The 24,969-nt window shown below is 64.8% G+C and overlaps 7 protein-coding genes across 7 annotated transcripts; 4 read left to right on the plus strand and 3 right to left on the minus strand.

Moving 5' to 3' along the window:
- Positions 1-163: 163 nt before the first annotated feature.
- F751_3837 (U2 snRNP-associated SURP motif-containing protein) lies at positions 164-5,776 on the minus strand (the record flags this gene model as incomplete). Its single annotated transcript, XM_011403039.1, has 16 exons — positions 164-231; positions 392-615; positions 769-937; positions 1,085-1,229; positions 1,317-1,425; positions 2,367-2,522; positions 2,667-2,968; positions 3,190-3,374; positions 3,598-3,697; positions 3,800-3,845; positions 4,033-4,316; positions 4,389-4,523; positions 4,672-4,930; positions 5,141-5,211; positions 5,392-5,625; positions 5,684-5,776. 16 exons carry the CDS (start codon positions 5,774-5,776, stop codon positions 164-166), a joined length of 2,580 nt encoding a protein of 859 aa, XP_011401341.1.
- A 652-nt stretch (positions 5,777-6,428) lies between these two features.
- On the plus strand, positions 6,429-8,189 carry F751_3838 (DCN1-like protein 2; the record flags this gene model as incomplete). Its single annotated transcript, XM_011403040.1, has 5 exons — positions 6,429-6,515; positions 6,601-6,712; positions 6,851-7,058; positions 7,350-7,661; positions 7,919-8,189. The coding sequence occupies 5 exons, from the start codon at positions 6,429-6,431 to the stop codon at positions 8,187-8,189; spliced, it is 990 nt and encodes a 329-aa protein (XP_011401342.1).
- Positions 8,190-8,400: 211 nt separating this feature from the next.
- On the minus strand, positions 8,401-12,662 carry F751_3839 (Cell division cycle protein 27-like protein; the record flags this gene model as incomplete). The annotated part of the gene is made up of 9 exons (XM_011403041.1): positions 8,401-8,595; positions 8,829-8,939; positions 9,158-9,323; positions 9,690-10,111; positions 10,632-11,123; positions 11,245-11,351; positions 11,468-11,562; positions 12,356-12,405; positions 12,543-12,662. 9 exons carry the CDS (start codon positions 12,660-12,662, stop codon positions 8,401-8,403), a joined length of 1,758 nt encoding a protein of 585 aa, XP_011401343.1.
- Positions 12,663-13,003: 341 nt separating this feature from the next.
- On the minus strand, positions 13,004-14,464 carry F751_3840 (SUMO-activating enzyme subunit 1B-1; the record flags this gene model as incomplete). Its single annotated transcript, XM_011403042.1, has 6 exons — positions 13,004-13,293; positions 13,431-13,522; positions 13,583-13,828; positions 13,996-14,114; positions 14,235-14,286; positions 14,379-14,464. 6 exons carry the CDS (start codon positions 14,462-14,464, stop codon positions 13,004-13,006), a joined length of 885 nt encoding a protein of 294 aa, XP_011401344.1.
- A 341-nt stretch (positions 14,465-14,805) lies between these two features.
- On the plus strand, positions 14,806-15,672 carry F751_3841 (hypothetical protein; the record flags this gene model as incomplete). Its single annotated transcript, XM_011403043.1, has 4 exons — positions 14,806-14,940; positions 15,078-15,158; positions 15,341-15,486; positions 15,639-15,672. The coding sequence occupies 4 exons, from the start codon at positions 14,806-14,808 to the stop codon at positions 15,670-15,672; spliced, it is 396 nt and encodes a 131-aa protein (XP_011401345.1).
- Positions 15,673-17,373: 1,701 nt separating this feature from the next.
- F751_3842 (Putative mannan endo-1,4-beta-mannosidase 4) lies at positions 17,374-20,034 on the plus strand (the record flags this gene model as incomplete). Its single annotated transcript, XM_011403044.1, has 8 exons — positions 17,374-17,510; positions 17,713-17,873; positions 18,062-18,180; positions 18,313-18,555; positions 18,751-18,859; positions 19,046-19,285; positions 19,459-19,655; positions 19,825-20,034. 8 exons carry the CDS (start codon positions 17,374-17,376, stop codon positions 20,032-20,034), a joined length of 1,416 nt encoding a protein of 471 aa, XP_011401346.1.
- Positions 20,035-21,458: 1,424 nt separating this feature from the next.
- Positions 21,459-24,698, plus strand: F751_3843 (hypothetical protein; the record flags this gene model as incomplete). Its single annotated transcript, XM_011403045.1, has 8 exons — positions 21,459-21,526; positions 21,681-21,879; positions 21,986-22,177; positions 22,316-22,356; positions 23,126-23,355; positions 23,601-23,860; positions 24,186-24,584; positions 24,651-24,698. The coding sequence occupies 8 exons, from the start codon at positions 21,459-21,461 to the stop codon at positions 24,696-24,698; spliced, it is 1,437 nt and encodes a 478-aa protein (XP_011401347.1).
- Positions 24,699-24,969: the final 271 nt, after the last annotated feature.

Below are 24,969 nucleotides of genomic sequence, written 5' to 3' on the forward strand. Positions count from 1 at the left end.
ACATGCATCTTCATCTTTCGGCCAATATATGAAATACGAGTCAAAGGTGTACAGGGGGGGGTATCTGCGACATTCAAGTCCATGCAAGTCTTCCCAGCCAGCGCGGGCGCGACCAGGGAGAAGGGGCCACATCCCTTGCCTCTGGATCGAAGGCTGGAAGCAGTCATGCGTCCACACTGCCAAATACGCTCGGTGAATCACCCTCCTCGGCCATTCCCACACTCCATGACCCTGTGTGGCGGAGACATGACGTGAGAAGGCAATGAGACGGACTAGAGGTTGAAGGTGGGCAGAAGAGCTGTGACACAGCACCCCGCGTGGCGATGCTCACACTCCCGTTGCAACGGCCTGCAAACATGCAGCCAGCACCCAAAGCACACAGCCCTCTCACCTGGGCAGGGTACTCGGGAGGGCTGAGGGGCCAGCCGGGGCGACATGAGCAGATTCAGGCCGTAGAGGAGCGGGTTGGTGATGGGCGGATCACGCAACTGCACATTGGTCACCAGGTGCTCCTGCACCAGCCCCCTGTGGTCCAGCCGGTACTCCGAGATGCCGTCAAAAACGCCCTCGGCCAGCCACCACAGCCGTGGCCGGGCCTGCACCTGCCACCTCATCCTGGGGGAGTGTAAGGCGGGGTGGGGGGGAAGGGGGTGGACAGGGGCGACACGCCAATCTTGGGCGCAGCAGCGGAAGTCACGCACAGCACCATCAAGCCAACACCGAAAAGAACAGAAGAGGAGACTCCAACCCCAGAACTGCCCCACGCACTTGATGATGCCCTCCTCTGGCTGCCAGATGTTGACCACAGACACCTCCTTGCCGGCGAAGAACAGGCGTCCAAATGTGGTCAACGACCAGATCACAAGCTTGTAATTTGTCAAGCCCCGGAAGGAGATGTTTGGGTCTCTGAAGACGACGTCGTCGCGGTAGATGTGATCTGTGTGTGTGGGGCGTGGCGAGATGGGAGAATTGAAAGGGGTCAGCAGGGCAAAATGGCACCAGGTCATTGCCAGCCACGCAATCCTCTTCTCAAAGGATGCACACGCCGAATCAGGACTAGACCCCCAGCAGTGCCCCAGCGCACAGTCAAAAGGCTTCCAGAAGATGCAGGGGATGTCGTCCCTCAGTGTGCGGATGACATCGCCCACATTTGCATAGTAGTCCTTGCTCTTCTTGTTGGGGTCCTTGTCATCGTCCTCCCGCTCCGGATCGGGGCCGCCCCGACCAGCCTGTTCCGAGGCAGGGGGCGCTCGCTGCTTGGGGGCCGGAGGAGATGTAGCGGCCTGGGTGAGGGTGACTGGCAGGGGTCCACCCACCCATTCCAGCTGCGCCAGGAGGGCCGGAGGCAGGCCCCACGGCGCCTCAGAGTCGCTGAGTTCATTCTTCGCCAGGGACCTCGCCATGAAGAGCAGCGCCTGCAACGTTCTGGGTTGCGTGCCGGTGGCTCGATCCAAGTGTGGGCTGGGCTCAGCGCAGACTGCCGCGACATTGAGGGCCACCCGTCTTCGAGGATTCCTGATCTGTCCGACCCGACTCCGTTCGCGCGGAGCGTGTCGAGGCGGCAGGACAGAGTGTGCAAAATATCCCCCGGCCAGCGACGCCATGTCGGACTTTGGCCGAGGCCGGAAGTCGCGCACGCTTCGCCCTCCAAGTTCCAAGGTATTGCCTGGACACAGGGACATGCAGTGAAAGTAGTAAGGGGGAGTATGCGCCCTGGTTGTCGAATATGCTCTGGATGTCCTGGGAGACTCCCCCTGGATCCCCACCTTCCCAGGCGTTCGCGCCTCGGGCACGTGTGGGGCGAGCGCGAGCCCCCAGGGTTCAGCAGCCGGCGTCCACCAGTTTCCCACTTTAGCTATGCGCTGCGCCCCCTCGACAGCCTTTCTCAATAGGCTGCTGCTTCTGGCTTCCTTTTACAACACTGGTGCATCCCGGATTTCTAATGCTGTGAACACAAGATGCATCACCGGCCGGCGCGACGGTCCGGGGAGCGCGCCCGCTTGGATGCCCTCTCCCTCCCAGCCCCTCGTGCGGCGACGTCAGCGAGGAGCTGCGCCCGCCGCGCCGCCGCCGAGGCCGCCACCGCGGGCCGCGGCAGGCCGGAGCGCTCCAGCTCGGCTCGGTATGCCGCGACCTCCTCCTCTACCCGGGCCAGGCTGTCGTGCCACGCGGCACTGGATGCGCCCGCCCCGGCGGGGCCGTCCGTAGCATGAGGTCCGCGCACGCCGCCGTCGGAGGCGCGCGCGCCGTCTTCTGTAGCGTGCACGCTGTCGTCGGAACGCGCCGCGCCTTCCCGGCGGCCCGCCCTGGCCGCCGGAGCGTCGCCCTGTACTGGGACGGCCGCGGCGTTGGCCGCCCTCTCCCACCGGCTGACGGGGACGGCCGCGACCCCCGCCGCCTCCCACCGCCCCGTGGGCTCCGCCGCTGCACCCGCTGCGGCCGCGGACGGCACAGCGGACGCCTCGCGGTCGTCTGCCGCGGCCCCCTCGACGGCGGTCCACCCGCCGGCATCTGCCGCTGTACTCAGAAGGGCAGTGTCCGTTGCATGTGCAGGCGACTCCGTCCCTGCGCCGCCCGGCCTCGCCTCCCGCCCCCTCCGCTCCGGCCCCGCCCCGCCCGGCTCGGCCGCCGCCCCGCCTTCGCCCCCCGTCCAGCCCCGCTGGTACTCGAGCACCGCCTGGAGGCGGGCCAGGCGGTCGGCGCGGCCGCCCGCGACCGACACCCCCAGGCCGCGACACCGCGCCTCCAAGTCGTCGTCGCCCAGCGCCGCCAGCTCGGCCGCCAGCGCGGCGTCGTGCGCGGCGCGGAGCTCGCTCGGCCCCGTGGGGGCGGTGAGGAAGGTGGCCTGCAGCCCCGCCAGGAAGTCGTCCGAGAAAACGAACCAGCCGCGCCAGGCGCGCAGCACGCGCAGCACGTGCCGCCGCAGCAGCTCCTGGCCCATACGAGAGTCGGCGCCGCGGTACGCCTCCTGGTCGAGGCGCGGGGAGGGGAGGAGATCGGGAAGGGAGTCGTGGGTGATGTCTTCGGGTCGAGGCTGGAGGTTGGCATGCCAACGCGGAGAGGGTGCCGGGCTGGTGCACGGGCGGGCTCGTCGCCTGTCCATGCCGCATGGGGTTGAGGCGGTCACAGGCGCCACTGCTCCCCCTCTCATCCACCACATCCACCCCGCAAACAAGTGGACCGGCTCACCTGCAGCCCCAGGAAGATGTCGGGGAGGAGGGGCTGAATGCAGACTCGGAAGCGCGAGGCGTTGCGCACGGGGGCCGTGGAGTTGTGCAGGATGTCGGACAGGAGGAAGAGGCGGGCCACCTTGAGCGGGATGGGGGTCTCCGGCAGGGTCAGGGCGTCGCTCAGGATCTCCGCCACCTCCGCCGCTGCAGTGCCATTGTAGGGAGTGCGTGTGCGTGTGCGTGTGAGTGGGATGGGGTGCAGACTGGGCCAATCAAGTGTGAGAGGGCGCGCAGGTGTCACACAGCCTGGGTAGCACACGAGGCATCCTTCGTGAAGGGAGTGCCATGCCCTGTGGCCCAAGGAAGCACCCTTTGCACGGAGGGACCCCCCCTCCCCCCCCGATTCCCAACCACCGCCGCGCCGCACCAGAGTCCGCCATCTCCAACGCAAACATCATGGCAGCGCAGATGTCCTCCCGCGCCATGGTCAGCCGGCGCAGGCAGTCCTCGAAGCGGTCGCGCTGCGCCTCCGACAGTGGCCGCGCCTCCTCGGGCCGGCGCCGCCCGCCCCCGCCCTGCGCCGCCGTCTTGGCGATCCCCGCGGCGCCGACAGTCATGGGAGGAGGGACCCACGCGTTGCTCTCCTCCACCATCAGGAAGGGCTCCACCCGCCAGCTGCAGATGTTTATGGAGTGTGTGGGTGTGTGGCGTGGGATCACAGATGGTCGAAGGCTCATCTGTAGAACCCCCCCCCGTGCAGAAGCAAGCGATCCCAGGGGCTCCTGGTCTGGAAATCTCCCCGCAGCTTTAACCGACATCCATTTCCAGAACCCCCCCCCCTCCTCCTCCTCCTCCCTGCCACCTGCGCAGGCTGTCGCCAGACGCAAGGGAGAAGAGGCGCCATCGGTAGTAGGCGTGCTCCGCCGACGTGGTGTCCAGCAAGAAGGCGAACTCGGGGTTGCCCAACTCCCGCTCCATCACCACCTGCTCGAAGGAGCAGCCGTCACGGATGACGTAGTAGGCCACGGCGTCGATGACGAAGCGCGTGCGCTCGTCGGCGGGGGGGTGCACCACGATCCGGGGTCCACGGCCCAGCGGCCCCTGCGCCGCATCGTCGCGCGCGCCGTGCGGCACGACCGGCACCGCCTCCCGCCAGGTCCAGCGGCCGTCGGGGCCGGGGGCGGGGGGCGCAGGGTAGAGCGGCGCGCCCTCCTCCACCGCCAAGCCTCCGGGCGGGGGCCAGATGGGGGCCGTGGGCAGGGGCATGGCCTTGCCCCACCCAATGTTCAGCGGCATCTCATGCAAGAAAGCGCCGTCCAGCGCCTCCCGCGCTCGGTCTGCGTCGTCCCGCAGCTGTCGCGGAATGAGGGGGAGGTTGCAGGGTGGGTGAGGTGGGGATGTTGGGGGATGTGTGGGCAGAGGGGCAAGGGCAAATGTTTCCCCCACCCAGCAAGCCCTCCCCGCCCTTCCCCTTGCCCAAACAAAGGCGATCCCCACCCACCATGAAGAGCACGAAGCCGGTGTTTCGTCCCCGGCGGCGCTGCTCCTCGTCCCGCGGCCACATGACCTTGACCGAGCCGATGGGGCCGAAGCGGCCAAACTCGCGCAGCAGGATCTGCTCGTCCACGGTGGGGGCCATGTTCCCAACGTACAGGTTTGTGGAGGCGGGGTCGTTCACGTCGTGGGACCCACGCTCGGCAAAGTCGTCGTCGGCAGGGGGGAGGTTGAGCTCCTTCCTCAGCTCCCGCTGCATCTGCTCCCTGAAGTTGAGGCAAGTGGGCAGATGAAGTACAGGGGTGAGATGAACACTACTGCATGGTGTGGGTGTAGGAACTGGATGCTGCAAAGCACTTGGGGCCAAGGTGACCATCTGACAGGGGAGACCCAGGAAGGCCCGCCGCAGTCTGGACACCAAATTCCCCACAGCTACTCTTGCAAATCATCAGACGCTTGCCCTGCCAGCCCCTCACTTCTTCATGTTCTCCAGGAAGAGATCGATTCGCTTGGGCTTGCTGCCCTTTGGCGGCACGGGCGCTGCCTCCTGCATGGATGAGTCATCACATGTGAACACAGACGTGGGCAAGACCCCGCCTGCATGCGGGTGCAGGATCCCCAATCAACGTGGTGCTGAGCACCATGCGAAACAAATACTTCTCGCCTTCCTCCATCAGGAGGAAGCAATCACCCCATCTCAGCCAGCCGTCCCATCCTATACACCCACCGCGGGCTCATCGTCGGCCTCTTCCTTGGAGTCACCAAACACCCCAGCGATGCCTGGACCATGCAGCGAGGGCATGTACAGCTTCTTCTCCTGCCTGGACCCACTCGCGGAGGCATCGCCCCTGCTCCCAGGCTGGATGACGCCGCCGCGCACAAAGCCAGTCCCGCTTGGCCGGCCCCCGCCAAAGTCCTTCACAAACTCCTCATACACGCGAGCCGCCTCCTCCTCATCCCTCTGCAAAATGGTGAAAGATGAGCGCCTTGGAGGGGGGTGGGGGCACGAACGCATGCACCTTGTATTCGGTGGCACTATGCACTGGCACTGGGATGATGAGATCCCAGAAGTCGCTCCTACTTGGATCAGGACATTTACATTCCAGCAGCATTTCCCAATCACCAAGTGACACCTTTTTCTTTTCCTCCTCCTGCTCCTTCTGCCTCTGTAATGTTGATGATCCGTCAGGGGGGGTGAGACGAGGGGACCTTGTGGTGGTGGGAGGTTCGAGCGGCCCAGCATGCATGCACCCGAGCCAGCCATCGAGGCTGAGGGCCACGACCAACCTTGAACAGGTTTTTCTTTTTGGGCAAGACAAAGGAAGTGCTCATCTTGCTCCTTCACCGGCGAACGACGCAGAGAGGGAGTGAGAACCCCGCTGGCATACTCAGCCGTCTAAAGCGCAGCCCAAACGACACTCCCGTCAATCTGGAAAGTATCGATGCGGGTATACTATGGCGATAACCTGCGCATGCCGTCCATCTCAATGGTCATCGACAGGACGTTCACATCTGCTGGGCGCGCAATAGGGAAGAGGCCCCACTTTCCAGAGGGACGACACTGCATCTCCCTCATCGTCATCAGGAGTGCATAGGAGGGCCTCACCCGATCAAGACAAGACCTTACTATATTCGACAGTCGACTTCATCAAGGTAAGGCTCATCATTGGGCAAACACTGATAAACGAGGTTTGTGCGCCCGGCTCGCGTTGTAAGCCTCGCATTCATTGCCGCAGGTGATGTGTGGAGAAGCCCCTCATTACAATGGCCTGGTACAGCTTCTGGAGTAGAGCCAAGGAAGAGGCCGAGAAGCCCAAGCTGAAGATTTGCTGCGCCTGCCCCGAAACGAAGGTACGTCTCCGTGTGCATAGGTCCTGCTGGCACAGGCTTTCTTGGAATGCCCTGTGAGAGACCCCCTATTCTTGCTGGCCCACAGCGCGCGAGGGACGAGTGCGTGACGCTGCACGGCCCCGAATCAGCGGAGTGTGCTGCCCTCATCGAAGCCCACAAGGCCTGCCTGCGTGCAGAGGGGTTCAAGGTGTGGCGGGGTGGCTCCGGGCGCGGCTCGAGGGTATGGGCTGGGTGCAACCGGCAGCATTCATCCAGTCTGGGGCTGCTCCAGGGCGCAGCAGCTTGCAGGAATCTCCATGCATCACACTCTCCCCCTGCCCTCTTTGCACCTGCAGATCTGAGCCCAGGCAAGATGGCGAGTCGTGTGACCAAGCCGCAGCGGGAGAAGCTGGCACAGGTGGTGGGGGTGACAGGCGCCTCGACCCGCACCGCCCTGGAGTGCCTGACGGCCACGGGGTGGAGCCTGGAGGCCGCAGTGGACTACTACTACTCCTCTGGAGCCTACCCCGCTGCGCGTGGGGGCAGGGGCCCCAAGACAGACAAGTGCGTGGCTGGGAGATGGTTTGGGTTCCACTTGCAAGGGGGGAAACACGACCAGCCAGCGCACTGCCCTGCAAGTCTGTCCGCAACCGGGGCCTGGAACAGCGGTCGATGCTGATCGGACTGTGCATGCCGACGGCCCCAGCGCCTGCCCTCCGACCCAGTGCATGTGAAACCCGGCATCCATTGTCCCTCCCTCGCCGGCGCTGCCTGCTGGGTCCCACGCGCCATGCATCTGCCCCTTCCCACTCGCCAAACCCTTCCCCCTCGCCAAACCCTTCCCCCGGCGCGCAGGGCGGCCATCGGCGAGCTGTTTGCCCGGTACCGGGACGAGGGTGAGGAGGATTTGATCCTGGCAGAGGGGGTTTCCACGCTGTGCGAGGACCTGGAGGTCAGCCCCGAGGACCCAGTCATGCTGGTGCTCAGCTACCACCTCCAGGCGGCCACCATGTGCGAGTTCAGCCGCGAGGAGTTCGAGGGGGGCCTGGCCCGCCTGGCCTGCGACTCCCTGTCCAAGCTCAGGGCGGCGCTGCCGGGGCTGCGGGCTCAGCTGGACGACGCCTCCAGGTTCCCAGAGATCTACAAGTATGCCTACCTCTTCTCCAGGTGTGTGTGCAGGGGCAGTGGTTGGGGTTCCAAGAGGACAGGGTGGGTGGGTTGCAAAGGGGGTGCTGCCTGCCAGAGGGAAGCCTGCTGCCCCTTCGACCTGATCCCAAGCTCCAGAGCTCGAGACTCCCCAGACAAGACCCGTTCTGACCCAATGGAGGTCACCCTCCGCCCCCTCATTTCGATGTGCAATCCCTTGCCCCCATTCCCCCACGCCCTCGCAACCCCCAACCCCATGCCTCAAACAATCACAACAGGGAGAAGGGCCAGAAGTGCGTGCAGCAGGACGTCGCCATCGCCATGTGGCAGCTGCTCCTGCCCGCCCACCGCTGGCGCTACACGCAGGACTGGTGCGACTTCCTACAGGCCAAGCACAACCGCGCCATCTCGCGCGACACCTGGAATCAGCTGCTGGACTTCATCCTCAGCGTCAGCCCGGACTTCAGCGACTACGACGACGCTGGGGCCTGGCCCTACCTGATAGACGAGTTCGTGGAGCACATGCGCGAGAAGCAGCAGCAGCAGTGACTTGTGTGGGTGCAGGGGTTCTGAGCGCTCTGTGACGCATGTGCTCGAGGGTCAGAGCTGGGATTACAGGGGTCGGAGGTCGCGGGGTTCCCGGGACCAGCGTCGAGGGCTCCCGGGCTCACCGTCGAGGGCTTCCCGGGACTAGCTTCAGACCACGCACAAACCTACGCTGCGCCCCGCAGGGCCAGCGCCACGGCCTCCCGCCAACCCCTCACATCTCCTCGTCCAGCGCGTCCTCGGTAACGCGCAGCCTCTCGATGGCGCCCTTGATGAGCTCGCTGTCGGCCGCAGGGGGCTGCAGGTCCAGCGCCGCGCAGAAGCAGCGCATCGCCTGGTCCACCTCCCCGAGCCGCTTGTGCACCTTGCCCATCTGGAAGTAGGTGCTGACCTCCTGCGGCGCGACGTCCTGCAGGGGGATTGAGGAAGGGGGATGTTTGGGTGGGGCGGGGCGGGGCGCGGTTATAAATTCGGTGTACCATGGCAGGCACAGCCTGCCACTCGAACGTGCCAGGAGGAGCGGCTCTTGCCGATCAGCCAACCGCTGCAATCAGTGTTTCAAGCTGCTGCAACAACCAGGCCCCCCACTGGCAATCATCTCTCCACACAACGTGGTGCCCAGATCACAACCCAGGCACCCACATGCAGCGCCTGGAGCTCGTGCAGCGCGTCCCGTGGCCTCTCGCAGGCCAGCAGCACGTTTGCTGCCTCAAACCTCGCCAGTGGGTTCTTGGGGTCCGCAGCGATCGCCCTCTGGGGGATTTGAACGAGGAGAGGATCACAGGGTGACTGCCTGGCTACCCATTAAGTGCAGCACTCGGAAGAAACTGCACAAAACTGACCTCGTGTGTTTGGCCAATCACATGGACCCTTCCCAGCCATCTTTGTTTTGGTATCACGCAGCCAACCACTCTCCAAATCCAAAACACTCAGTCCCCCTCCTCCCCCCCCCCCTTCCAATCCAGGCTCACGTGGAGCTCAAGGAGCGCTTCTTCCAGCCGTTCCAGGCGCCGCAGCGCCATGCCCAGATAACAGCGCAGGACGGAGGAGGTAGGGTGGATGGCGGTGGCCCGCCGGAAGTGGTACTCGGCCAGGCTCCACTTCTCCTGGCGATAGAAGATGTGACCCATGCCGAACCTACGGGGAGGGTGTGGAGGGGTGGGTCCACACACACAGCAGGGACAAGGGCGGGCGGGTGGGTAATTGGGAGTGAGGGCTGTTGATCGGTGTGAGGGGGAGGAGTTCATGAATATGGGGCATGGGTCTGACGCGGACCCGGGATCGTCGTCCGGAGCCTCGTCATCACGCCGACCTTTCATACTCCGGCCGTCCCAAAGTTCCCGAGCGGATTCCTCAGCGCCTCTTGCACAGAACCCCTCGCCAGCCTGATCAGGGTGCCTTGATCTAGTCATGCAACATTCCCCCCCCCCACTAAGATCCCACCCATCCACCCAGATTCCCTCGTCTCCCGCTCCACACGCGCCCCCCCCCCCCCCCCTCCACCAGGCGTTGTAGTGTCGCAGCTCGATGCGCAGCGCTGCGCGGTAGCAGCCCATGGCCTTGTCAAAGTCCTCCAGGGCCAGGAATTCGTGCCCCGCCAGCGTGTGCGCGTAGGCGCGCCCGCCGTCCAGCTGCAGCGCGCGGCGGAAGAAGCGCAGCGCGGTGTCGTGGTCGCGCTGCAGGCTGAAGCAGTTGCCGGCCGCACACCATGCGGCGGGGCTCAGACGGTCCAGCGCCAGCAGGTCCTGCGCCAGCGCAGACAGCGCGGGGCCGGCGCGCAGGTGCCACAGCACCGTGCTGTAGGCCTCCATGTCGGCCAGGCGCCCGGGCTCCAGCGCACGCGCGCGCGCGAAGGCACGCGCGGACTCGGCGTAGCGCACCGCGCCGGCCAGCGCGCGGCCCGTCGTGCACAGCGCCCACCCCGTCTCGCGGTGGGCGGGCGGCAGCGCGCGCAGCGCGGCCAGCGCCGCGCCGCAGCGGTGCATGCTGGCGTGCAGCAGGGCCCGCCCAAGCGCGCGCAGCAGGCCCAGCGCCGCCGCCGCGCCGGCGGGGCCGGGGCTCGGCGCCGCGGGCTCGGCGGCGGGGCGGCACGCGGGGACCGGCGCCGGCGGCAGCACCCCGGCGCCCTCCTCCTCGTCGCTGAACAGGCGGCGCAGCTTGGCCTCGCGGCGCGGCGCCGGCGCAGGGCCGGACGAGGCGGAGGCGGGCGGCGCGCCGCGCGGCTGCCAGGCGCCGCGGCCGGCGGGCGGGGCCTTGCGGGCGGGCGGGGGGGCTGCGCGGTGCATGGTGGGGGTGCTTGCTGGGTGGCCGAAGGGTGGCCCCCAGGGAATGTGCCCGGATCGCATCCGCAGCAAGGACCCCTGTTGCGCAGATTGCACCCGAGCATGCAGTGATGTCCATCCGTCAGCCCGGGAATGACACGCTTACATCCTCTGAGCACCCCACCACGCACCTGCCAGGAGCCCGGTCGGGGAGGGGGTGACGTAGGACTGCATGCCGGAGTACCCCGGCCCGCCTCCAGAGCCCGGGGTCACGCCGGGCAGCGCCCCGCCGTCGGCCATGGGTGCGGGGCTGGGGAAGGAGAAGGCCTGGTCGGCGATTGAGTCTGTGGGGGGGGGGGGGACCTGCGATGACCCGGGCGTGGGGCCCACGTCGGCCTCCTGACTGGGGCTGGCACCAGGTGTCTGCTCCGAGGTGCAAGCCTCCGCTCGGCCCCCACCGGGCGCATGGCCATGCTGCGCCGCCCACCCGCTGCCCTCCAGGTAGGCCTGGGCCTCGGTCTCGGCGCCCAGGGTGCACAGCCCCTCGAAGGCCCCCCCACAGCATGGGGTCCAGGGACAGGGCCGCGCGGTGGTGGGAGGCCGCGCTGTCGTGCCGGTTCATGAGCGTGTGGACCTTGGCCAGCAGGAAGTGACCCGCCGCGCCGTGGGCCACGCCCTGTGAGGGAGGCGAAGCCTGAGGCGATGGAATGCGGGGGCTGGGCCGGGTGCACAAATCAGTGCCTGCACCCTCCTCAGCCACATCGCAGTGAGCGGCCCCACCCTGCACGTGTGCCTACCCCATGGGCGGCGGGGCCTGGGAGCATGGCATCCTCAGCCTCGGTCAGCCGGTTCAGGGAAAGGCATGCCGTGGCAAACAGATAGCGCGAGGCAGGGTCGCTGCTATCTGAGGAGCATGGGAGGGGAGGAGATGGGGTCAGGCAGTGCACGCTCACTCGGAGGCAGACAAGCACCCAGGGCCAGCTGACATGCAGATGGGTGGGGGCGCAACTCCTTCTCCACCTTTCAGCAGATGGTAGGTGCGGTATGGTTGATTCGAGAGGTAGTAACATCGTGCCAGAAGGAGCGTGTGTGCCTGTGGAACGGGCAGGCCGAGGCTGTGAGGGTTGAAACCGGAAGATGGGACCATCGTCAGGGGCCCACCACCAGCATGCCAACACACCGTGGATGGCGTTTCAGCGACCAGACGCTCGCAGAGGAATGTCGCGGTGTCGTACAGGTAATTGCCTAGGTATTCACGCACGCATGCTGCCAGTTGGTGCTCGATCGTGTCCGAGGGAGTCGACGGCGCCGGGTCGGCACCCACACCGTCGAAGTGCCGCAAACCGGTTTGCATCCCACGTCGCCAGCCTGCCTGGCACCTTCAAGGTGCGTCAACGTGCAAATGGAGATGTAAGGTCAGTGAGAGCTCATCACGCGGCGCTGAACCCCGTCCACTGCTACGTATTTGCTTCATCTGTAAGAGAATGTGCCGGAAACCTTTTGAATCTACCCGAGGGGGAAGGTGATAGCACACCTCGCCTAAGCAGGACTGGCAGGATGCAGGGACCGATAAGGGATCTCGTGTGAAGCCTGGTACACTCTGCGACACAATCGTTTGGCTGGGTTACAGTAAGGAAGCGTACAGCGGAAGGACAGACACACAGTGCTGTTTTGAGGACAGTTCGCATATGGCTCAGAAGCGGTGATGGTGCTTCTCCTTCTCCTTGAAGTCATTGCAGTACCTGGAACAGCAAGGTGCCGAAGCTTGAGCTTTGCATGGCCCAGCGCTATTGAGACTGTGGAGTACATGTGATCTGCGGACCACAGGTGGAGCCCCACCCACCCTGCCTAGCGCCCTCTCAGATCCACCACCCACATACCCCCACACCCTACCCATGCCCAACATACCAGCCAATGCCCCAGAGGGGAAGCACAGCGAAGATCACGGCGTCCCGAACCTGCAGCGGCAGAATCGATAAGGTCAGGATGGGGGAGGAGCCTTTGGCTGTAAGTGTGAAAGGGCCCTAAAGATAGGAACCACCCAGCCCGAGGCCTCCGATGCCGATGTGATGATGGGACCCCTCACGTCCCATACCTTGGTGGAGTAGTGAGAGACCTTGTGAGGGATGTCCCTCCACAGCCCACCCATGACGTTCTGCTCGTACGGGGACAGGGTGTAGACCACCTCCCTGAACTTGACCGGGATCTTACCCATGGCTGCCTCTGCGATAAAGCGTGGGACAATGAACGGGTGAGTATTACTGGCAAAGGTGCAGCAGATTGCGGCCATGCACCCCGCCCTTGACTCCGCAGGCTCCCGGCACTCGCCCATGCCCACGAGGGGGCGTTGGTGCGCTCACCTTCCTGAGATGCCGGGCCCGCGGGGCAAGCAATTCGATGTTGTCGCTGCTGAGGAGCGGTCTACAGTGCGAACTCGGCGCGGGTTCGAGCGGGACTAAGACTAGCATTGCAGGGCGATCCTTTCTAGTTCCCGGGTGGTGCCTTACTCATCGGCTGTTACCTCTCAACCAGCAGGGCTACACACGTTACAGCAGGTCAGGCATCCCCCCATCGGTCCACGACCCCCGCGCCGTCGGCGATGGAGTACAGGAAGAAGTTGTCCATGGGCCTGCCCCGCCCCGAGACGGCCTTGAGCACGTCGTTCGCCAGGATGCCGCCCAGTACGGCGGACACCGCGGGCAGGCCATGCGCGGTGCAGGTCATGCTTTCCAGGGCCTCTGCCTGCAGGCTGCTGGGCCTCCCCAGCTCCTCGTCCAGTCGCGCGATGGCGTCGGCAGCGGCGGCGCCTGCTCCCTCGCCAGCCCCGCTCGGGCTGAGCGCCTGGGCTGCAGGCGGGTCGCGTCAGGAGCCCGAGTCAGACGGCCGGCAGGCATGCCTGCGAGCCTGCGCCATCCCCTGCCCACCCCCCCGGGCCTGCATTGCCCCTCCACGACCCCTCCTCCCCTACACTCAGTGGCCTCACCTCTGAGCATGAGGTAGACGGGGTGCACGCGCTTCAGGCTGCGGCCACCCACGTCCGCAGCCATGGCGCGAGCCCAGGAGGGGTAGCTGGTGCTGCACGCCTCCGCCTGCTTGGCGCCGTCGGGGCCCGGGCCCCGCCGCTCGACCACGAACCGGTGCTCGCCCAGGTCGGCAAAGGCCCAGCCGATCGTGCCCCGGCTGCCCCCCGCGAAGAAAGGGAGGCCTGCCGCCCGGCACGCTACGCTGGAGGCCGACACGCTGGCCGGGTCCCCCGTCAGGTCCAGCACCAGGCCGTGCGCCTCCCTTTCTAGCCCAGACCCCGCCGGCGGGCCGGCCTGGGCTTGCACATCCACCAGGGGGTTCATCTCCCGGAGCATGGCCGCACATGCCTGCGCCACCCTGCACCGGGTGGGAGACGGGAGAGAGGGGGGTTGCACGGGACTCGAGAATCGCAGGGGGCGGGGTCCTTGCCGACCTCAAAGTGAACAGGAGCGGGTTGCTGGGAAGGAAGCCAGTGAGATGGGGGGGGACCCTTTCCTTCCCTCCAAACCCCATGTAACCCTCACGTCCGGCTGCCGTCAGCGTCTGCCAGGACGAGGAAGTTGCCTGGGTCACGCTGTGCGCATGGCGTGTCATCCACGAGGGTCACCGACCCCACACCGGCCAGCACAATGTTCTTGGCCACCTGAGACATGGGGAGGATGGGAGGGTGGACACTCCATGGGGTGCTGGCACCAGGGACACCGCGCCACATGGAAGACATCGTGTCCTCCAGGTCCACCCAAGCGGCCACTTCAAGTCTCACCTCGGCTCCAAGGCCCGTGCACCCGACGATGAGGACCTTGGCGGAGCTCAGCCTGCAAGGAGGATGTGATGCCGTGGTGGCGCACTGCCGGTCTCGAAGATGCCGTCCATCCGATCTAGACCAGCTCAGATCGAACACTCGTACCTTTTCTGTGTCTCCACACCCCATACACGCAGCTGTCGATCATACACAGCCGCTTCCTTCTCTGTGAGCCCGCCCTCTGCTACCATGGCGACCAAGTGCAGGGTGAGATACTATCGCTCCAGCCGCTTGGCAGGTCCGGCACCTGAAGTGTGATGCAATATGTCCGATGTATGCAATCTGATTTGTATGTCGGTGACATGCTCGCTTGTGGCGGGCACCATGCATTCCCCGAGCCAAGTCACAGGGCGCCAGAACGGCAATACTGATGCGCAGTCTAGACTCCGAGGCGCCTATGCATCCTTGATGCACTCGCCCATGTTGTAACAGAAACAAACACTCCTCCTAGCAATTCTACACTCTCCAACCCATCGGCGCGCTGGCCTCCACAAGGCCCCAGCGTGGGCCCGACTAGATCACTTACTCACCCATGGTTCGCGCCCGCCTTGGCGACATCCAGTTTTTCGTTTATGACGCCCGGCGAGGGGCACGAGAATCCACGGAGCTCGAGAAGCTGCTGGCCGTGTACCCCAGCGTGCCGGACCCCACGGATCTGCTGTGGGCTGTGGGCCTCCTGCAAGGGCTGGCCACATTCGCCAACACCTTTGGCCAGGCACGCGGCCAGGAGGGGTTCATTGCGCGGTACAGAGCGCTGTCTGGGAGGTTTCAAGCCCACCCCAGTCCTTTCTTCACTACCAACAGGCCTCGGACTGGACCCGGACAGAGACCCAGAGGAGCGTCTGGCTGAGCGTCCAAGCGCAGCCCAGCATCAGCCTTGGCCTGGTGAGGGGACGCATCAGGAGGAAGGGTGGGGATGCGAATCGTGCTGTAATCTGGCTGGGACCCTCCTGATGTTCCGGCAAGCATGCCTTGACGTGCGGTGTTGAGTCCCGTCCCCTGTACACTCTGGCCTCTAGCCCTGGATACTGCCATTGCCGTCACGGAACCCTTTCCGACTCCTGCAGGCACTGGCCAAGTCTGCGATCCCCCGACATGCCACCGAGGACGGGGTGCAGGCCATCCTGGTGCTCCTGCGCTCGCTGGTGGCTACCCTGCATGGAGGGGTGCAGGCCCTGCTCGACGAGGCGAGTGGAGTGCTGGCGGTCCGTTTGTGCGTCCTTGCATGTGCCGGGGTCATTCCAGCTTCCCGATCGCAGAGTCGCAGGGCGGTGAACGTTTTCCTCGCGCCTTTGTATTGTGGACATCTTGCCTCACTCCCCTCATCCGCTCCCGCCACCCTCCAATCCCTTTCCTCCTCGGCAGGACCCCAGCGGGGCTTCGGCCGGCGCCAGGCTGACCCCGCTCCTCGTGCACCTCCACTCCCAGCTTTCTTCGCGCAGCAGCGCGCTGGCGCGGGAGCTGCGCAACCCCTTCTGCGCCGCGCGGGCGGTGCCGGCGGGGCCCTGGCCGCGGGCCGCCGCCCGCGCCGCGCAGAGCCTGGACTCGGCGCTGCGCTGCGCCGCGGGCGTGGCCTCGGCGGGGAGCGCGGTACTGGACGGCCAGGGCCGCCTGCTGTGGACCAGCCTGCCGGAGGGATGCGCGGAGGGGCTGGCGGCCTGGGCCGGGGCGGAGCGGCCGGCGCCGGGGCCGGCCGCGCTGCAGCCCGGAGCCCGCTGGGAGGCGTGTGAGGTGGACGCGCGGGGCTCGGGCGCCGATGGGGCGGGGCCAGCCTCGGTGCTCCTGCTCCGATCTGCAGGCGAAGCGCGGCTGCCGAAGCTGCACCTGGGCAGCCCCCCGCGGCCGTTCGAGTGCTTGCTTCTGAGCATGGCCCCCGCCGACCTTAGGGTGATCGTGGCCCTCGACACAAGCGGGGGCGGCTGCTCCAAAGCCCAGGCTGCGGCGCTGCACAACCTGGCACGACCCTGGCTGGAACCTCTGATCAAGGTGCCCCTTGTGTTTGAACCGGGGGGGTCGCACGGCAGGGGTGTCGTGGCGCTGGGAATGGGGCAGAGGAGCGCGCGTGTACTGGTGACGGCCTCTCTGGCTCTTGTTCCAGATGATGTGTGGGGCGCATGCCCTCAGCCAGCTGCTGACACTGCCAGCGCCTTCTGTGTGGCAAACCGATCCATTGCCCAAGCATGGGCATGCTTTTTAGGCTGCTGCTCAACAAACCATTCCACCTCCACGTCACTGACCTCCAAAGTCCCACCCGGACGCAGGAGGCGGCGCTACCCCCCGAACGTCCCGCACACCTCCCTGGGTATCGGTACATGGCCGTGCGCGAGGGACTCGCGGGAGCATTGGCCAGCCCTCGCCCCAAAATAAGTGCCATGTCCCACGTCGACCGCGCCATGGCTGCTGCCGGGCGGGACTCCATGGCACGCCAGGGGGCGCTGGGGGCCGCGGCAGACTGGACGGACGCCGATGGCGGGGCGAGTCGGACGAGCTTCCGGGAGGTGCTGGCGCGCGCAGCTACGGGCGGCAGCTGGCTGCTGATGCAGGAGAGCATGCAGGGTCACCTGTTGGCCGTACGACAGGGGGCCGGGGAGAAAACGGTCAAGGAAATCATGCCTGCGGTAGCGGACTTGCAGCGCCGGCTCGATCTCAATGCGTAACCAGCTGCGACAGCGATAATGCCTGGATGCAATTGATGAAGCAGTTGGAAGTCAGCCATGCACCTGTACTACAGAATGGAGCGTGCGATTCCTCCCGCCCACCCATGTGTGGGGGGGATGGATACGGACCCCAACAGCGTCACACCGACTACGCGATTCGATTCGCGGAGGGCTCCGTGCGCTCCCTGGCTGGTGCATGAGCCATCTAATGTTATTTTTGTTGAAGAATTGAACCCAGCACCCAATTGGGGACATGGGAGCCTTCAGGGGGCTAGTCCGGCCCACGTGGGTATGCTAAACTGTATCATGGGAGGCATCGAGGTAGCGCATTATCGACAGACTCGACCAATATATCTCCGAGACCCCCAGATAGGTCCCCATACTCACCTCGTTCATCCCTCGTATTGGATTCGGGACCTGTGTCCGCGAGAATACGGATGATGATGGTGCGACTGGTCGTGCTGGGCCTCCTTGCCCTAGCATTGGCGCCACCGGTCTACAGTGCAGACTTCGTCAAGGTCGACGGTCTGCGCTTCACGTCCGGTAATTGCACGGACTTTAAGCCGGTTGGATGGAACGGGTGAGTCCGGGGGTGCACCAGTGGGGGAGGAACGGGGAGCCGCCGACCTGCGCGGCAGTTTAGCGGCCTGGCGCGTTCCGTGTCCAGTGGTGGCGTGCCACCCCTGCGCAATCCTTTGCCAGTAACATATCATGATCCTTAGAGTGCAGTGGAATACACGCGCCTCACTGTTCTTCCCTTGCGCCCCTGTCTCCCGTGGCAGGTGGTCCACCCTATCGTACGCGGCCAACAAGAAGTCCATGCCGGGATTCAATGATGGGCGGGCCTTCCTGACCAACATGTTCAAGGAGGCCCAGGCGCTGAACTTCAACGTCTACCGCTTCTTCATCCAGGGCGATTACTCCTTCCTCACCACCAGCGCTGGTGAGGATGCCTGGGCGGTTTCTGACCCCTCGCTTGCAGTGGGCGGAGAACGGGCGGTTGGGGATGGGTGGGCATCCTGGAATAAGGGAGTGACACTGCGCGTTCTGGTTGCAATTTGAGTCTGTCTTACCTTTTTATCACAATGAAGTGAAAAGGACACCAAGTTCCCACCCGACTCCACGCTACAGGTCAGTACGATGAGCAGATCTTCCAGGGCTTTGACTTTGTGCTGGACGAGGCTGCCAAGTACAACATCAAGCTCACCCCCATCCTGCTCAACCTCTGGATCGACGACGGCGTGCCCCTGGTGAGTGTCTGGCTTTCTGAGAAAAGGGGGGTTTCCTGAACTTGTTCATGCGTCGTTCATCCCGTTTTCAGTTCATGGCCTGATCCCCATCCATCCTCCAATACCGCCGCCCCCCGCCCCCCGCCCCCACAGTTTGAGAAGTTCTGCGGCAGCGACAGCTCCAACTACCGCCCCACCCCCTCCATCGACCTGCGCACCGAGACGACGCTGAACGCCTCGGAGCGCCTGCAGACCCCCTACAAGTGGTACACCGACCCGGACTGCCGGCAGTACGTCAAGGACTTCATCACCAAGGTGGTCACGCGCGTGAACACCATCAACGGCATCGCGTACAAGGACGACCCCACCATCTTCAGTTGGAACATGTTGAACGAGGTGAGGCACGGCGAGGGGGGAAACAATGCTCAGCTCGGAAGGCAACAGGGGACCCTACCCCAGCCTGCTTCCATTCCAGGCTGCCTTGGACTGGCCCCTGCATATCGCAAAGCCTATACACCAAATGTCGAGACATGCCCAAGCCTGTCTATCCGCCCCCCTTCAGACCCAGCCTTCTTTGCCCTCCCTCCACAGCCTCGCTGCAAGTACTGCGGACCCGAGGCCGTCACGGAGTGGTACCACGACATTGCCGCCCACCTGAAGTCTGTGGACCTCAACCATCTGGTCACCACCGGGGAGGAAGGTGCGGAACCTGCCTGCCTGTGGCTGTCTGGAAAGGGCGCAGTGCATGCGCCCCTGGTGGACTCTGGCTTGCGCCTGCCTGCGGTCATGATGTCACCGCTCACTGGACCCCCTCCATCTGGCTGCCCTGCCTTGCCAGCCCCCAGAGCCCCTGCCCCATCAATCCATGCCACCAACACATTCGCAGGCTTCTTCGACGAGTCCTCCAGCTTCGTCGCCGCGGACCCCACGGACGGCAACAAGTGGGGCCCCCGCTCCGGCCAGGACTTTGTCGCCAACCACGATTCCCCCAACATCGACTACACCGTCATCCACATGTGGCCTGACAACTGGGGTGTGCAGCCCAACGACATCGCCTTTGGCAAGACCTGGATCGACTTCCACACTCAGGCCAGCACGGCACTGGGCAAGCCTCTGCTCATGGAAGGTGCGGCATGGCCGTGGGTGGGACCAGGCGGTTGTGTTTATGCTGGAATGCATGCCCGGTGATGGTGTCCACAGCCGCGGCAGAGCATTACGTCAAGCGGTGGCATGTTCGAGGCCTCCAGTGCCCCATTACTACTCCCTCATGCCCACCCTGCCCTCTGACCACCCCCTCAGAGTTTGGCAAGGGCGTGACGGACTCGAGCCAGATCACCTCCGTCAGGGATCCCTGGTACTCCCTCACCTACGACGCCGCCACCGAGAGCATTGCTGCGGGCGGCGCCCTGCGTGGAGCCCTGTTCTGGCTGTGGGACGGGTCCACCCAGAATGGCGGCGACGGCGTTGTGGTGGGAACGGCCGACTCCACGATTTCGGTGAGGGCTTTTGGCGCGTGAGGGTTTCCGAGAGGGGGCAGACCCCAGCACCATGGTTGGGCTCAGCGTGGTATCACACTGACGTGACCATCGCTGTGCCTGGGTGACCCTGGAACCACCCTGCCAGAACAGGCTCAGAAACTGAAATCCCTCCCGCGCCCCTGCACAGAACATCGTGGGTCTGTTTGCCGACGAGGTGAAGAGCAGCTGCAGGGCGTCCGCCCCTGCCAGCACGGCAGCACCCGGAAGGGCGGGGGCGAGCCCAGCGGCAAGCAGGACCGGAGCTAGCCCGCCTGCCTCCCCGAGCTCCATCGATCTGTTCCAGGTGCAGGTGCCCAGCACCGTGGCAGCTGCTGGGCGAAAGCTCCTGGCGCACTGATCAAGCACCTGGATCCCAGATGCCTTAGACCTCCACCCAGCAACAGCATTCTTGATTAGACTATCCTTGATTCGATAGGTTATCCCTATGCTATTCGAGCCACACTTCCAACTTGTACTTCATCTGAGTCAGGAGAAACCCGCTGTGTATTTAAGGCAGTCTCCCTGTCATTTCACTGAAAAAACTGGGAGGAAGGAGCATCAGTGAGCTCCTCACGAGAGTGAGCCCCTTCAGTTGTAGGCGAGGGATGTCGAGGCTGCCACCACAAAGCTGCGCTACACTGTCGACTCATCTTACCCCCTCCCGACCCACGCAGCAGCTCACGCCTGTGCCGAATCACGCAGGGTCCGATTCGCTGGATGCTTCGGGACCCGACCACAGGTCATTGTCATCAGTAATCGGTGGAATTACCCAATCATAAAAGAGAATCTAATGTCCGTACCACCATGCGCCTGCGTCGTGTCAGCGGGCTTCGGGGCAACATCCCAACAGGGGAATCGAGAGGAACCCAGCGTGCCGACACGCGGAAAACCATTGGGATATGCTCGAACAGAAACCCTACCAGCAACTGTATGGGGACCCAGCGGGAGGATCTCTGCTCAGAGGATGGGAAATGCGGTGTTCCGTGTATGGGCATCGCAGGCATCGGCCATAGGTGGTGTGCGCGATCGCATCGAGCAGCATCGAAGACGCAATCCGACCCTCACTGTGACGAAGCGGAACACATTGACAGCGCGCAAAGGGACAGCGGGACGCACTCTCTGGTCAAGAATACTCTCTCGAACTGCATGATCGTCACTGGTATCTCTTAGAGCTGTCGAATTTCATGGTGTTCCGTCCGGACGCCTCCCAGACAGGCGTATCACATCGGTACGGGCGCACCCGGCCATGGGGAGGCCGAGAGAATGTGAACCCTACCCAAAAGTGTTTCGACTCATTACCAGCAGTCAAAGTCTAGAGATATGAACCACGACGATCAACCGAGATCCTCAAGGTCGAAGAAGTTATGCAGCGTCCCAAATCTTGCGCTTGCAATGAAGCAGAAAGGGAAGAAGTCCGACACAGGTGTGACAGGCAGTTGCCCCGATCTCGCCGGCGAGTCCTGGGCCCAGTCGCCATCCGTACCTCGCCAATAGTCCACAGAATCAAGCCGGCTTCCATAGGAAGTGGACTTTCGCCACGCGTCTCGCGCAGGCTGCTGTCACGGTGTCCATGATGATTCAGAGAATCCCAGGCTCATACTGGGCACCCTCAAGATTCTCTCTCTCAGCCCAGCCATGGCTACCATCGGCTCCACTCCATACCAGCATAAAAGCATGAGCAGCGCCACTCGAGCCACATTCTCCTCCACATCTCCTCCCTTACCCCCAAGGCTCCCAGCCATCCCCATCAAACCGTCCCCTGCCCTCCAAAGTCACGACATCATGGCCAAGTCGACCATGCTCATCATGATGGCCTGCCTGGCTCTGGCCGCAGCCCAGCACGACAACAGGTATGTCGAGCATTGAACCATCCCCACAGTGTCCTGGACTGCCTCTTTCTGTCGGAGGATGTGGGGCACTTGGTTGGGCAAGCAGGGCAATGCGATCCGCACATCCCGACGGTCGTACCCCGAGGCATCGCTCCCCACTCCGACATCACACCAGGAAGATGCTGGGCTACTCGTCCGGCTCAGGCACGAGCGCCGAGGTTTATGGTACGTCAACGGCTTCTACTGGTGGGAATACGGCTACGTCTGTGTACCATGGCGAGGCCAAGGGAGATGATGGCGCATACGTCAAGGGATCCTCGAGCGCTGCCACCGATAAGTACAGCGCAGAGGCCAACCATGAGGTCGAAGGCGCTGTGAGTGGTGAATTAATTATTTTGGTGACAGCATATTCTACCCCCATTTTCTCGACTCGCTCAATTGCCCCTTGATTTACGGTTCGGCAACTCTTTCACTGCGCAGGCCTTCGGCGGCTACCGCGGCGATGCTTCCGTTGATGTGTCTGGTGGCACCTGGGTGTACGTTCCCGCATCTTACTGGAACCCCTCCCAGTTCGCCAAGACCTACAATGGGGCCAAGGCGTCCACCAAGGACGGGGGAGTGGCTGCCGGCTCCTCGAAGAGTAGCAGCGAGGCCACCAAGTGGGATGCCAAGGTGAGTGACTGGGCGCAGGTTTGCATTGCCACATGCATGGCTTGGACGTCTACGCAATGCACTGACCAATACCAGGAACATACATGGGCAGGCTCATCTCAGCCTCATTCATCCTGATCACTCTCCACTGCCTCACAGACATGGGGCAAGGCTGAGGCGAAGGCTTGGCCCGGTGGCAAGTGAGTGCCCGGACTGGAAGACTTCATCCTGTGCAGGCCATGGACTGGTTATTTCTCAACAGACAGCGAGATCCATGCCCCTCACCCCAGTACCGGCTTGCACACGCACCCAATCTGAACCGGCGTGTCACACTGTCCCCTGCCAACATTCCTACACTATCTCACCTTGGTACCGATTTTGGAGACTTGTACTGCGAACCTTGGATCACTGGGGAGTTGATGTTCACGGAGTCTGTAACATAGGCTGTGGCTCATGAGTCCAGGGAAGGCAAGAAGAGGGACGGAGAGCATCCTTTCGAGGGGGGCACCAGATCGTGCCCATGGCCACAGCACGCAGGCCACGCATGTGGGCACTTGGCCGGGCCCTGCAAACCACTGGGAGGGTGCTCGCCAACCCATGTGTGGGCGATACCGCTATCTCAGCGATCCAGGCATTCCTCAATCTGAGCCTCGTTGAGCTCACCCGGGTGTCGGCGGGTGGGTGAGCAGGCCTTCGCCACCCGGCGCTGCCCCGCTGCGCACCCGTGGTGGGGTTTGCGCCCCAGCCCACCGATGCTGGGCGGCAGGTGGATCGCTGCAGCACTGGTACTGCTTGCGGCAGGGAGCGCTTGGGAGGCGTGCAGGTGAGGTCTGGGCAGACATCGGGCATGGGAACCGGGGCGGAAGGTTCCCGCAGGGGGGCAGGAAGCGGGGGGGTGATGCCGTATCCGGGGCTGCCAGGGTGACAACCCCCCTTCCCACCTGGTCACCCCTTACCCCTCTCTCCCAGACCCGCCCTCACCATCGTGGGCAATGTCACCCTCGACATGGTGAACGGGAAGCCCAGCCTGGGCGGGGCCGTGGCCTATGCCGCCGCCGTGGCCTCGGCCTTTGGGGTGCGGGCCTGCATCGTCACCGCGGCCGGCCCCGGGATGGACCTCAGTGCGCTCAGCGGCCACGACCTCCACATCGTGCCTGCCAGCGAGACCCTCACCTTCGAGCACACGTACACCTACTGGGGTGGGTTGCAGCGTTGAGCGTCGGGCGGGGCTGGGGCCTGGCCGGGCCTGCGCAGTGGTCTGACTGCAGCGGCAGCGGCAGGTTTGACACAGGCCCTCGCAAGAGCCCGGGCAGGGGTGCTTCTTGCCCTGATCCTGCACTGCCCCGCCTGAGGCTCTGGAGGGGTGGGGACATGAGGCCCATCTCGATGGCAACATGCCCAAGCTCCACCCCCCCCCCCCACCCCATCCTCTCCCTCACACCAGGCAACGCGCGGCGGCTGCGAGTCACTGCCCAGCCCAACGTGACCCTCACCATAGCCCACGTTCCCCCCCGCTGCCGGCGCGCCCGCGTCATGCTGCTGGGCCCGCTCATGCCGGCCGACATGGACCCCGCCAGCTTCCTCCCGGCTTCCTCCGGCGGCCGCGGGTCGCACGCACTCGCCCTCATGGCTCAGGGCCTGCAGCGGTCGCTGGATGCCGGGAAGAAGGTGGTGCCCCTGCACCAGCCCAGCGCGCAGCTCCTGGTGAGCTGGCGGGCGGGGAGGGGGGTGGTTTAAGTGGATTGCTTGGACGAGAGCTGCTGGGCATGGTGACCCTGGATCGATGGGCGGGTGGAGGTTTCCAAGCGGGCCAGGCGCGGCGGGCAAGAAATTCAATGTCGGCGCGGCCCGCCGACTCGGCTGGGTCCTGGCGACGACGCTTGCGTGATCCATGCCTGCACACCTGCTTCTTGTTTCCTGTCGGCGCAGTCATTCACACCAAAGCGCATCTGCTGCGCAACCCACTCCGCCCCCTCCTCGCTGCAACGCTACCTTCCCTGAACTCCCCCCCCCCCCTTTCTCCTCACAGGCAGCGCTGGGCCCCTCCACCACGGTCTACCTGTCGGACGTGGAGACGGACGCCTGGCCCCCTGGCACGATCGAGGGGCTGGCGGCGCGGACGGCGCGCTTCCTGGTCACGCGCGGCGCGCTGGGCGCCGACGACCACGAGCGCGGCCGGCGCACGCGCCGCCCGCCCTTCCCCGTCGACGCGGTCGTGGACACCAACGGCGCGGGGGACTGCTTTGCCACGGGCCACGTGCTGGCGCGGGCGGCGCTGCGCCATGCCGCGCCCGGCGCGGTGGCCAACTGGGCGGGCGGCGTGGCGGTGAGCCAGCCCCAGACCTGCAAGCCCGCCTGCATCACCCAGGCCATGCGCGCGGGGTGGGCCGTGGTGCCGCGCCTGGAGGAGAGCGGAGGCGAGGCGCGGGTGGGCACGGGTGTGGTGCCTGGCGCGCTGGGCGGGCCGCGCGCCGCGCTGCGCGCCGCGCTGCAGCGGCTGCTGCCCGGCACGGAGCGCCTCGCGCAGCAGGCCACGCTCTGAACCGCGAGTCCAGATCAGTGGGACCGGGCCGGGCCTCATATCGGCCAGGTGAATGACTGAGTGCGGGGAAAGGACGACCCGGTCGTGACAGCCTCCCGGCAATGAGCCTCTTGGACATGGCATGAGCTCATGTTTGCCGCGTGGAGCTCCTCTGCGCGCTGCCGAGGGTCAAGGCGGCCCCTGAGAAAGGCCTGGCATGGGGACCGCCGCAGGGAAAGGCTGGTGGTGGGTCCTTGGTCAGGACGCTCGCGGCCCAATCCTCGTCCCGCAT

This window comes from Auxenochlorella protothecoides (genome assembly GCF_000733215.1).
Source record: "Auxenochlorella protothecoides strain 0710 unplaced genomic scaffold scaffold41, whole genome shotgun sequence".
NCBI classification, from domain to species: Eukaryota; Viridiplantae; Chlorophyta; class Trebouxiophyceae; order Chlorellales; family Chlorellaceae; genus Auxenochlorella; species Auxenochlorella protothecoides.